General features: G+C 39.0%; 1 protein-coding gene across 1 annotated transcript in view; it reads left to right on the plus strand.

The window, feature by feature from the left end:
* MEGF9 (multiple EGF like domains 9) overlaps nt 1-14,019 on the plus strand; it is a 102,300-nt gene that overhangs the window by 37,369 nt on the left and 50,912 nt on the right. Inside the window, exon 2 of the mRNA XM_055124882.1 lies at nt 4,181-4,382. Coding sequence (XP_054980857.1) covers nt 4,181-4,382 — 202 coding nt within the window. The remainder of the gene's footprint in view (nt 1-4,180; nt 4,383-14,019) is intronic.

Here is a 14,019-nt window from a genome sequence, read left to right on the forward strand (position 1 = left end):
GAACCATTCTATAAATTCAGGTTCTCTGGACAATGCCAATTTATTGTCGTTTCTCTGGATCTTTATATTTCTATTTTTTAAGTGTTTGGCACCAGATTTTAGTGTTTTTTTTTTTTAAATCCTTCTTCAAGGTTCACATCAGTGCATTTCATTACTCTACAGGAGTTAAACCCAAAAAAGGAGGAAAATGCCAATGATTTCAGTCACTTTTTATTTCTCTATAGTGCTTTTCCAAGAATTATAGGTCATTAAAAAGAAACCTGCTACTCAAATGACAGAGGATTTATTCCTTATTTACTCGTAGGCAACCAAATGAGAGCTTTTTGGCACTTTGTTCAGACTTGTCTGTGATTAGTTTTTTGTGTCCTCTTCCTATTGTCTCACTGCCATTAACAGCCACACTAGTGACTTGCCATTAGTCATGTCAGCGTCCATTGTGTGGCTCCGGTGTCTGAAGATTCTACCTCATTAAGAAGTCAGCGCCTCATCTCTCGTCTTAGACTGAAGGTCCTTCCCACTTCTTTAATTTCCTTTCTTCTTTTTGCATGTTGCTGGCTTCCTAGTAAATTGCTTTGTTTCTCTATTACCCCCTGTCTAGTTCATTATGACTGTCAAGAACTGTGACGGCTCTGAGATTCTTTACATACATGCCAACACGTTATCTGTTCTGCTGCAGTTCAATGGATGTTCATGATGCTTTGCAGTTACTACTGTTGTTCAGAGTATTTATTAAACTCAAGTCATTTCACTGGGCAATGAAGTTGGGGAGCTGGGGTTCCAAACTCTAAACAGAGAAGAGACACATGCTTCCTGGCATCGGTATGCTACTTTTCAGCATCTTCCCTTTGGTGAAGAATGTTAACATGATGGTGTATATTTTCGTCTTGGTAGATGAATCCCATTTCTGGTGTTCAGGTGGCCCCTCTTGGGGAAATATTTGCCATTCACTCCTTTATACCATTCGGATGATTAATACCATGGGTTTATACATCATCAACTGCTCTTTTCATCTGCTTTGAAACCTCATTCTGAAACCATATGTTCCTGTCAGTGTATTTATAGGTTATATGTGTAGTGATGTAGGGGTCTAAGCATATGTGGAATGTTGAGATGACCCACAACTTTGTTTCTGAACAACAGTTTATTTATTCTATTCCTTAGATATGTCCAAACACTGGCGTTTTGGTAATAAACCCAACCCCAACAGGCTTTTTTGGTCTGTTTAGATTGTGGCCTCAATAGGGCTCAGGGCTTACTACCTGACTCCACTTGGGGATCACTCCTAACTGTGCTCAGGGAACCATATGTGGTGCCAAGGATTCAACCCAGGTCAGCCACATGGAGGGAAAGTGCCTTACCCCCCTGCTACCTCTCTGGCCCAGCCTCAGGCTTTTTGATCTTGTGCGTAGCTCATAACAGAACCATAGCCTATAATTCTGACATCTGAATTGTGTTTGCTATTTCATCTAGGATCCCTTTCTCCTCCAGCTGTTGTTTCAGTTATTACAGGACTGCAGGCCACTTATAGCTGAGTGGGGCTGAGGGTTATAGATACTAAATGGTATCCTGTTTACAGAGGAGAAAATGAACATAGATGAAAGTTAGAACTAACTTTTGCCTTGGCACAGGAAGTTAAGAAGAGCTGCATTTGAACCTGTGGCTCTCTGCTTTTATCGCTGGTGTTCATAAAATGCTTACGATTGCTTTTTGAAATTATTGTCATATAAATCATCAGGAGCAGATGTTATTGTGTATCTACAGTCGGCACAATGGTGTTAGTTTAAAGAGGAATAAGTCTCAACTAATTATTAAAATAGGGGATGGTTAGAATATGGGGAGGGGAAGTCATTACAAGGAAAACAAAATGAACTAAGGTACACAAGTACAAATAAAAAGTATGTTCGTGAGTAATCGACTATAGAAATGATAAATAGCCAAGGAGCTTGGTTAGTGTGAAGGTTTAGTCATTAAAACTTTATTGGAAAGAAATACTTTAAAAATATTAGTTCTTAGCTTAATTGGGTTTTCTAGAAATAATACTACTAATCTCATTCATTGGGAACACTGATTTTCAGATAGAAATACATTAGCAAGGAAATAATAGCATAAAGTTCCCGGTCTTAATTATGGAGTTTTCGGGCTGTTCATTTTTATTGAGGTAGTTCTGCCCACACCAGCATAATTTGGTTAGTTTAACTTGTGACAAAATTGGTTCCAGCAGGAAGAATTGGATATATGTTGAAATTCTGCCAAATTTTGGAGGAAAAATGTTCTTCTAAGCGTTCTGGTCATTTTTGGTGGAATGGAAATCTTGCCATGAAGTTGTCATTGGCAGATTTACAGACCACTGAATGTGGTTTTGTTATTTACAAAACCACACCCCCCCAAAAAAAACCTCACATAGAAATATGTGAAAGTATGTAACTTTGTCAAAGAAATGTCTTGCTTATGTAGCACAGTAAAAACAAGAGTATCAGATGAGATGGGAAACTGATTCCTCTCCTCGATTTAGTGCTTTTGGAATGGGTTTTCCAAGAAGTATGGAATATATATAAAGTAATCCTCCACTGGCATATATGAATTTATTTGGAATATGTGTAAAAATCAGTAAAGGCGTAAAGAGCAGGTAGGTAAACTGACCCCAGAGGTTGGGAACTGAAGAGGTGTGGAGAGTAGAGTTGGCCAAAGGAGAATTTCTTTTCAGAATTTTTAATGCCAATTATCTGCTTGTCATGACCGAGACAGAGAATTTTGAAGGTTACTTTGCTTTTCTAGCACAGAGAAGCAAATTCCTTAATTACTTTTTTAAGACTCTAAATTTGTTTGTAGTTATGCCATAACTTAAGACATAACTAAAGATTAAATTAAAGTTTATCTTTTTCAGGTTAAGCTTTTATCAGCATAATGCCAAATTCATACATTTGAACATACACCCATTCAAAGTGTAATGTAAAATGTATTCCTCTTGACAAAATGAGTCCAATAGCGAAAAAGCAAGTCCTGATTTTGAAATGTATCTTCATTAAACGATTAAAGCGAGGGACTTCTAATTATTTTCATTTAAAGAACTTAATAAGAGAAAATGTAAAATACTTTGTTTTTCATTTTTTATTTTTGGGGTCACACCTGGCCATGCTCAGGGCTGTGTATTCAGGAATTACTCCTGGCAGTGCCCAGGGGACCATATGGGGTGCTGGGGATTGACCCCCAGTTGGCCACATGCAAGGCAAACGCTCTCTGGGGTCTCCTATCACTCTGGCCCCACATGCTTAGTTTTTAAAAACTTTTAAATTGGGAAGGAGATGAAAATTGTGAATAATTTTAGCTCAGTCATCAGGATGAACTTGTAAGCATTCTTCTTTTTTTTTTTTTTTTTTTGCTTTTTTGGGTCATACCTGGCGATGCACAGGGGTTACTGCTGGCTCATGCACTCAGGAATCACTCCTGGCGGTGCTCAGGGGACCATATGGGATGTTGGGAATCGAACCCGGGTTGGTGTGTGCAAGGCAAATGCCCTACCTGCTGTGCTATCATCGCTCCAGCCCCCTGAACTTGTAAGCATTCTTATCTGGGACTTGCTTTTTAATATTTCCTCACCTTAAAGTTTCTGTGTTCTCTTCATGAATTCCTGGACAATGCAGACAAGTTTATGATTGCAGCTGTTGCTCAGTTTTGCCTAACCTGAATAAATTACCACAGCTAACCATCTGAAATTTGTGCTTTTGTTGCTGGTCAATGAGATTATTCCTTATTTAGCATGTTATTTCCAGCACACCCTCCAGTACACTATGGAAGAGGATACGCCCTGTCTTTAGGAATTTCTAATCCAGAAAAACTAGTAAAACGCGTGTGCACACACACACACAAACACACACACACACACACACACACACACACACATGCACCCTGGCATGCAGAGTAAGGGACCTAGGAGAGCAATAGAAAAGAAGTTGAGAATATTTACTTTACAATTAGGAAAAAATACAGAATTCCATCTACTTTATCATAGCGATTTCTCATTTCAAATGAGCTAAACAGAAAGTTCATTCGAACTAGAATTTCATCCAGCCACACCGAGAGCGGTTAGCACAAACATTCACTTAGGAAAACAATGAGTTAATTTTATTAAAAAAAAAAAACATGAACTCTTTGTTAACTGTGTTTCTCCTTTCTTTTGCAGAATATAAGTGTAACTGCTCTGCGGTTGGAAGCGTGGACGAGAATCGCTGCAACCAGACCACAGGGCAGTGTGAATGTCGGCCAGGGTACCGGGGCCTTGGCTGTGAGCTGTGCACGGAGGGCTTTTACCAGAATCACACCTCGGGGCTTTGTCTGCCCTGTCACTGCAGTCCACTGGGCGCGCTCAGCCTGCTCTGTGACAGGTAAGCAGCAGAAACTGGAGGTGAAGTTAGTTTTATTTCAGCAATGTCTTCTCTTGAAGACCAGACTGGTTTAAATAAAAGAGATGGGGTGGGGGGGCAGAATAAAGTCCACTTATTTGCAAAATAATTCATATATTTTTATACCCTCATTTTTTATATATTTGATGTCAAGGTTTAAAAGCTTTCAGTTTACTTATTTAGTTCTTCAAAAGCACCATAAAATTAAAGTCACCAACTTTTCTTTTTTTTTTTGGGGGGGTGGGCTTCTTGGGTCATACCCAGCGATGCTCAGGGGTTACTCCTGGCTCTGCACTCAGAAATTACCCCTGGCAGTGCTCAGGGGACCATATGGGATGCTGGGATTTGAAGTCTGGTCGGTCGCCTGCAAGGCAAACGCCTTACCCGCTGTGCTTTCACTCCAGCCCCCATAAAGTCACCAACTTTTCAATGTGATAGTCTCTCTAAATTTCATGAAAAAAGAAAAACTATTAAGAAAGCAATGTTTTGAGGCTGGAGTGATAGCACAGCAGGTAGGGCATTTGCCTTGCATGCAGCCGACCCAGGGTTTGATTCCCAGTATCCCATATGGTCCCCTGAGCACCTCCAGGAGTAATTCCTTAGTGCAGAGCCAGGAGTAACTCCTGTGCATCGCCAGGCATGACCCAAAAGCTAAAAAAAAAACCAAAGTAATGTTTTCTGGAAGTGATTACCTTCAGGCATTTCCAGGGGGAAAATATTCAGTTTAATGTTCACTAATATGCCACAGAAACGTATTCTTTACATTATTATTATTATTATTATTATTATTATTATTATTTGCTATATCAAATTCTCCAACTATCTCTTTGCATGTTTCAGGCTTAAACTTGGTAATAATTCTAATTTCTTTAACTAGCTGGAGAAAGAATAATTTTACTTTATGTCCCAGCACACTTCAGGGGACCATAATTAGACTGATGAGGAGTTGTCTGGAACTTATCTTCAAAATAGTATGCTATTTAGAGTTGACTTAATCTGCTAGATTTAGTCTAGGGCCCCTAAACCTGAGGAATTGCTTTCAACTACACTGAAAGTAATTATTCTTTGATCTTTTACGAAGTGCTTAGCTTTTTGTGGACCCCAAGTTAAAAATAAACTGAAGAGGGAGCATTATGCAAGGAAATACTAGAAACTTCAGAATCAATCTAACCTGGGTATGGAGTCACTTAGGAACTTTGTTCTTTCATCAAGATATCACACTTCTCTGAGCCCATGTCCTCTCAAGATTGTTGTGGAAGTTGACTAAGTAGATATGTGTGAATGCTTAGCATACAGCACCCAACATATTCTGGTTTGTTTTAATTCCCAAGAATATTTTCTGCTTAGGGGCTGGAGCAATAGCACAGTGGGTAGGGCGTTTGCCTTGCACTTGGCCAACCCGGGTTCAATTCCCAGCATCCCATATGGTCCCCTGAGCACTGCCAGGAGTGATTCCTGAGTGCAGAGCCAGGAGTAACCCCTGTGCATCATCGAGTGTGACCCAAAAAGCCAAAAAAATTAAAATAAAATAAATTGAAAAAAAAGAATGTTTTTTGCTTAAATAAGGGTTTGAGGGTGGGGAGAGGGTCTTACCCCTGAGCTAGATCCCAACCCTGAAAAGTCATTAGTGGTGGGGAGAGGGACACACTGGACAGTGCTCAGGGGACTAATCCTGATTCTGTGCTCAGGACTGAATCCAGATGATACTCTGGGGCCCACATGTCTTGCCATAGACTCTATCCACAAGTTGGCTGCATGCAAGTCAGGCACTTACTTCCTATACTGCTCCAGGAAATATTTTAAAAGATTATACTTAAGTAGGTATTTGGGTGGATTAAATTATTTTTGGACAATAAAATATTGTCCAATATTTTACCCTTTTTGGTAGTTATACTAATTATATAATACTATATCTCATTTATAATTATGTTAAAGTACAGATATAAAATTAGGAAGTTTATAACTTTAAATGGATTGATAGTCAGTTTTTTTTTTTTTTTTTTTTTTTGTGTGTGTGTGTGTGTGTGTGTGTGTGTGTGTTTTGCTTTTTGGGTCACACCCGGCGATGCACAGTGGTTACTCCTGGCTCATGCACTCAGGAATTATTCCTGACAGCACTCAGGGGACTATATGGGATGCTGGGAATTGAACCCTGGGTAGGCTGCATGCAAGGCAAACGCCCTACCCACTGTGCTATCACTCCAGCATCGATGCATGGTATTTTAAAATATTTATTTGATCAAATCCTTAAAACAGCTCCTTTTATATAGATTTGTGTATATCTTATTAAATTGCAAAAATAGTGACAGAAAATAAATTCCAAATAAGGTTCCCAGTTCCAAATCCTGTGTCCATAACACCATGCCTTATGGCCTCTATTATGAGAAAACTGAAGCTAAGATTATATAATTGTTTGCCATTGCCTACCATAGTGGGCCATGAAATATATTAACATAAAATCAAGAAGATAGAAATCATATCAACTTTCTAGAAAAAAAGAGAAGAAAAAGAAAAGAAAAAAGAATTTAAAAAATCATATCAATTATCATCTCAAGGTGATGAAAATGGAAATTAATCACAAATTGAAAAGTTGAAAAACTCAAACACTTGGATATTAAACAACATAAAATAAAATGAAGGACTTTTTTTTTTGTGGCTTTTTAGGTCACACCTGGCGATGCTCAGGGGTTATTCCTGGCTCATGCACTCAGGAATTACTCCTGGCAGTGCTCGGGGGACCATATGGGATGCTGGGAATCGAACCCGGGTCAGCCATGTGCAAGGCAAATGTCTTACTCCCTGTTTTATCGCTCTAGCCCCCAAAATGAAGGATTTTTTTAGCCAAAAAAAAGAAAGCCCCCAAATAAAACAATAGAACAAATAGAACCTTGAAAGAAGACTCACTTTCTAGAAATGAGTCTATGATTAAAAAATAAATAAAAGAATTTGTGATCTATTATTCTAGTCTGTCAGGAAGATCCTGGAAGCTTGACCAACTGATTTTTATTCAGTATTGTTTCTACCCTAGAGTCTTACCAATAGTATATGCTTAATAAATATTTTCATAAGATTGGAGAAAAAAAAGAGATGAGTGCTGGGGTCAGGGAGATAGCAAAAGAAGTAGAGCATATACTTAGCTTTCATAAGGCCCTAAACTCTGTCCCTGGTACTGGATCCCCCCCTACCTTAGAGACCCTGGATATTATTATTTCTGATTACTCTTTTCCCCTGGCATTATTAATGAAGTTGAGATAATAGTTCATAGGCTATTTCTCTTGTATAGGATTAATTTAAGGATTAATATAATACTTGTGTATATTTTCATAATCTACACTTGCCAGACAATCAAAAATAATAATAGCAGCACTCATTTACTGAGCATGTACTGTATGCTAGGATGCGCTGTGCTATTTGTTACAAGTGCATTATCTCATTTAGTATTCACAAAACTGTTGAGCAGAGCACTGTTATTTTTCTACTTTGATCATGAGAATTTTTGTTTTGTTGTTGTTGTTGTTGTTGTTTTCCTACTCCCAGCTGTGCTCAGGATTTAGTCCTGTCTCTGTGCTCAGGGTTCACTCCTGGCAGACTTGGGAAACCATACTGAGAGTCCAAGAGGGATCCCTTATTCACTGTACTGACTTCTGCTTATACATGGCTCTGGCTCCATGATAATGAGAATGAAGATGTTTTTAGAATATAGTTAACTTTCTTAAGTTTTCAGACTCTAGAAGTTATTCAAACTAGTCGAACTAACCTAATAAGTCAATGCTCAATCTGCGAAGCAGAATCTTTTCACAAATAATAGTTTTCCCAATAGAAGATCTTTTGATATTTAATACTCCAATATCCCATCAGTTATCTTTCAATTCAGTGTGTTTTAGCTGATGATTTTGTAAGAAAACATTGTCTTTTGTCCCAGAAACCCAGTAAAGTGATGTACATTATGAACAAAATAGTATGGTAAATCTTACATTAAAAAATTCCAAATATAATTGGTAGAAAGTCAGAATTATATACAGTTCCTAAAGCACACCACATGTCAGCAACAAGGAGGATAAATTTCAGTGTGTTAATGCATATGAAGCAACTGTTAATAACAATTACAGGAATGTAATTATATTGCCTTTAATCTGCAAGTGTTTTTTTAAGCACTTTACTTCCTAGTATTGGCATTTGTTACTCATAGAGAGGCTTTACTGTGTTTCAATAACACTTTAGGAAGTTCGTGGTTTGAGGTTGAAATGTAAGCAGATGGTGGAAGATGTATTATGAATATTTTTATTGTTATCATTATTATTATCTGTTACTCAAGGACTATTTTGTGTGTATAGCTGAGAGGTTCTGCTGTCATTAGTAGGTAGACAGGTACGTGGAGCCTGGGGATCTATCAGCAGTGGTAGAGAACATGGCTAGCGTTTTCAAGGCTCAGAGTGTGATTCCTGCGGCCACATGATCTCCCCTACCCCCAGCACTGCTGGGAGTGGCTCCTAGAAAGCAACGGTGCAGTTTTATGTGATCTGTCTAATGCCAGTGCATGATCCTTTGCCATCGTCTTCTAACTGAATTCCTAGCAGAATCTTGCCTTCTCGCCCACACTTGCAACTGATGTTTATTTTCAGTTTCTCAGTGAGGGTTATTTTCTCTTTCTCAATCCTCTTACCTCTGGATGTGGAGCTGAAGTAGGCATCTCTCTGGCTCCTCGGAGCCACCCCCAGCGTTCTCTTCAAGGTTTTCTCTTCCTGAAACCCCACCTCTGATGCCCCCATTGCTAAGCTAAGCCACCACACGGCCTTGAAGCTGTTTCCGCTCCAGGCCACTTATTTCTTACATGAGGTCCCACTGTTGCTTCTCTGACGCTGTGTCTAATAATACCAGAATAACTATATCACTGTACCACTGTCATCCCATTGTTCGTCGATTTACTCCAGTGGGCACCAGTAGCATCTCTATTCCTCCCAGCCCTGAGTTTTAGCAGCCTCTCCTTACTCGTCTTTCCTAATGATTGGAGGCTCTTTCAAAGTCAGGGGAATGAGACCTATTGTTACTGTTTTTGGCATATCGAATATGCCACAGGTAGCTTGCCAGGCTCTGCCTGTGCGGGCGGGATACTCTTGGTAGCTTGCTGGGCTCTCCGAGAGGTATATGTGTATAAATGTATTACTCTATGATTTTTTCCCCTTCTATCTGAACTCCATCAAATATGGTGTGGTAATTATGGAAAATGGTTAGGAAGTGTCTTGTATGTGTCGGTCTGGAAAGTGGCCTGGAACGTGGTGGCAATTGGGTAGTGGAGGTCGGCTGCGAGGGCTGGGTTCCTTGGGGTGAGGAGGGTTCTCACCTGCCCCCCTCCGGGGTGCCCCATGTGAAAACAGCCTGGCGTGGAGTCTGGTGGCAAGGCTATGGGGGCCTCATTTTATACTCCCATCTGGGAGGAGCACCCGTTGAGCACCAGAATAACTAATTCCAGTAAATTCCAATACCTACTGATAATGATTCTTACAATAGTTTGACCTTTCGTTTCTTTTTCCTTTTTTGCTTTTTTGGTCACACCCGGCGATGCTCAGGAGTTACTCCTGGCTCTGCACTCAGGAATTACTACTTTGGGGAACCATATGGGATGCTGGGAATCGCATCTGGGTTGGCTGAGTCAAGGCAAACGCCCTACCTGCTGTACTGTCGCTCCAGCCCCAACCTTTCCTTTCTTGACCTCTCTTCTCATAAGCCTTTTTTCATCCTCTCTTCCTCAGACTGAGACTCTTTATTTCTTTTACTTATACTCTATGTGTTGATTGTCTTTGGCCCCAGGATAGGAATATTACATTTATGAGACACATTTGTAATTCCGTTCCCTGAGTTCTTGCAGAGTAATAAGTACTTAAAAAATTAAACAATATTACTTCAGATTGTCAGGCAATTTGTCAGAACAAGCAGTGCACCACAAGAGTCATTTGAAAGCCTTTACTTAAAGGAAGTCATTAGAAAGAAGGCCTGGGAGCACTCAATCCAGCTCTGAGTACTGCATTTCTTTCTTCCAGAAAGGAAGTGAAATTGACAGGTGACTAGAGGAGCAGAAATGGGAAGTTGCAGGACTATGTATTTTGGCAAGAGCTTTTGGGTGAATTATAAGGAAACACTGCTAATGTCCTGCTGTGCTATAAATTATATGGGCAAATTAAAGGAAAAGGGAAGTTGTAAGCAAAGCAGTATGATGTGTAGTAGAAAGGAAGGGAAATACGAAAGTAGACTTTGGCTCCATTCTTGATTTATCTACATATTGAAAATACACCCCCAGATTGATATAGTTGATATCTTTAAGTCTCAGTGGCTTCATCTGACAAAAGGATTAAGCAGGAAGGATTATTTTTGTGTGTGTGAAAATTAAATTGCTTGTATACACACATTGTGATTGGCGCACAGATTTGGCTCTCATGAAGTGAAATTTGTGTTTAAAAAGTGAAAGAGAATTGGTAACTCACAAAAAGGAGTGAAAACTTAGGTAAATTTTTTGTCTTGGGGTTGGATGTATGTCTTAGTGGGAGAGTGAAGACCTGGGCACCACATGCACACCCCCCATCCCTGAGCCCCTCCAGAACTGTCCCCACAAATAAAAACAAACTTTAAAGCAATTTTTTTCCTGCTCCTGTCAAAAAGCTTATAATCTATGGAAGACTAAAAGGATTAAAATTTGCGAAAGGGATGGGTGTTCGAGCATTGTATGACTGAGACTTAAACCTGAAAGCTTTGTAACTTTCCACATGGTGATTCAATAAAAGAATAAATTAAAAAGAAAAACTTACGAAAACCAATACACACCAGTATATACATATATGTCAAAATTCTGAGTGGAGTAGCTTATAGTGAGAAGGGACAGGAATAAGCTCAATAAGGAAATACCTCTGAAAGAGGTTGGACTGAGATACATCATTTACAGGGTATGATTCGGGAAGACACAGAGATAAGAATATACCCTATCAGGAAAAAAAATTAACATGAATATAAGTGATTTTCACAAGCATTAAACTGTGAGATGAGAAATCTGGTCTCTTACACCTACTCAAATTCTCTTCATTGACCTCCCTGTTCTTTAAAAAAAAAAAAAATTAAATGACCATAGAAAAGTTGACTTAATTCTGTCCCAATTCTCTCCTACATCTAATGTCCATGGAATGAACATCTGGCTTTTAAAAAATTAATTTCCCTGTTCTTTATGCTCATATATTTCAGTGGGTGTTGTCCCAGTGAGGGTAGATTTTTGGCTGCAGGAGTCAGATGCGGGTTGAACAACGTCTTTGTATGCAAACACGCGGTCCTTTATGTGGCTGACAGATGGCCACCCCTTCCACTGCCCGCCGGGTCCAACTTGTTTCACTGGGAAACAGTATACAGTGAACTTTTCAATTTTTCTTTTGAAATGCCCTGACTATGTTTTACCAGTTTACATTTGGATTTGCTCAATAAATCAATTTTTAAAATGGATAGTATTTTATCATAGTATGTCTAGTGAATCTGCATCTCCTAATCGAGCCAGTTAAAAAGATTGTCGTAGCTAACATAAGCTACTACATACTGATTTGAGAATTTTTTAGCATATTCAGAGTGAGTGTGTGCCATGCATCATTTTACATTGTCTTTTAAGAAACAAAGAAGTTTTGTAGGAGGTGTTGTACCCTTTTTTTAAAAAAAAATAAAATTGGGGTTGCCGTTATACTCTATATTTTGAAAATTGACTACTTTGCGTTTTCAGTGACGAGAATTTTCCCCAAAACAGAGGGCAGAATTTTACTTACAATTTAAATTACATGCGATAAATGTCAGATTGAAAAATGACAAACCCACTGAAGTTCACATTCATAGGGAGCTCCAAAGAAACATTTAGAATAACAAAGAATGACATGCTTGCCTAAACTCTTATTATTTTGACTCCAATTCTGAGAGTTCCAGGAAAAGTTCCTTGATCATTAGAAACCATTATCAAATAAGGAAAGCTTTATTCATTAATTTTATTTAATAAAGAAATCACATTTACCAACCATGTCTAAACATATTGTTTCAAGGAAATTACTGGCAGAAATGCAAGTAAACTCTGAGTACCCGCCCGCAAAATACACAGGATGCTCAGGGAGATCTTGAAAGATGAGGTTGGATTGAAATGAAGATTTGAAGGATAGTAAAAGTTGAGAGGGTGGCGAGAGGGATACTGGGGACATTGGTGGTAGAGAATGGGCACTGGTGAAGGGATGGGTGCTCCATCATTATATGACTGAAATGTAATCATTAAAGTTTGTAAGTCTGTAACTGTATCTCACGGTTATTCAATTTAAAAAGTTGATAGAAAAACAACTTTTATCTTTAGTTATCTTTAGTAGATTGCGAATAACTCACAACTTTTTTGAATGCAAATAGCGCTTGATAGTGTTGGAATGGAAGGTTCAAAAGAGTAGAAGATGAATAAAATAACAGGATAGGAGACTAACAGCCAAGAATAGTAGAGATAAGTACCAGGGGGTTGGCTCCAAGGTTTGGAAGCTGGCCCCACATGCTGGAGGAAGGGGCAGCTCGCATAGAGAAGGGAACACCAGGTAAAGTGTGGTTTGAGGACCCGCACGGGATGGGAGATGCACTCTGAAAATAGAATATAGACCAAACATGATGGCCATGTAGTGCCTCTGTTGCAAACCACAACACTCAAAAGGAGAGAGAGAGAACAAGGGGGAATGCCCTGCCACAGAGGTGGGGTGGGGTGGAGGGGATGTGGTGGGAGGGTGGGAGGGATACTGTGAACATTGGTGGAGGGGACTGGGCACTGGTGGAGGGATATAAACAAAATGCAAACATGAAAGTTCACAAGTTTGTAACTGTAACTCATGGTGATTCAGTAATAAAAAAAAAAATCAAAACCAAAAAAAAAAAAGAGTAGAAAATGACAGGAGATGAGACTTGTATCTATTTGTTTTCTATTGTGTCTCTAAAACTTCAGAAGTTTGCCTGGTACAACTAGACTCATATAATGACTGACTGACTGACTGACTGACTGACTGACTGAATGAATGAATGAATGAATGAATGAATGAATGAATGAATGAATAGAGAATTAAAAGAACCAAATGATGATGAAGTGCCTGGTATGCCATGAAAATTTGTCCATTGAAGAATATTAAATAAGGAATGATAGGGAACCTGCTTTTTTGAAAAATTATTCTGTCGGTGTCTGGTGGATAGAGTGAGTTCGAGCAAGTAGACCAGTGAGAATATTGTAACAATGCAAGCAGGAGAAGATAAGGGCCTGGCTTACGTAAAGCATTAACAACTGATTTTTATCTATGGGGCTAGAAATGAGGGAATCAATACGAAAGATGTCGAAGCTAGAAATCAACAAATGTACAGGATTGGAGGATTGTATTTATGGAGGAAGCGATGCATGCAGATATATGACTCTCATATATCTTTCTGACTCAGGGCCATGAGTGAAGAGATATTCTATTAAATAAAAATACAGTTACAAAAGCAAATTAAAAGAATGCAGTGATGATGTTTGGTGTCAGATATGTTGATTTTTGAAGCCATCAGATAACCACTTATACCCTGAATACCAAACTCAAGATTTTATTAATTTTAG

This window comes from Sorex araneus, chromosome 1 (assembly GCF_027595985.1).
Source record: "Sorex araneus isolate mSorAra2 chromosome 1, mSorAra2.pri, whole genome shotgun sequence".
Lineage (NCBI taxonomy): Eukaryota > Metazoa > Chordata > Mammalia > Eulipotyphla > Soricidae > Sorex > Sorex araneus.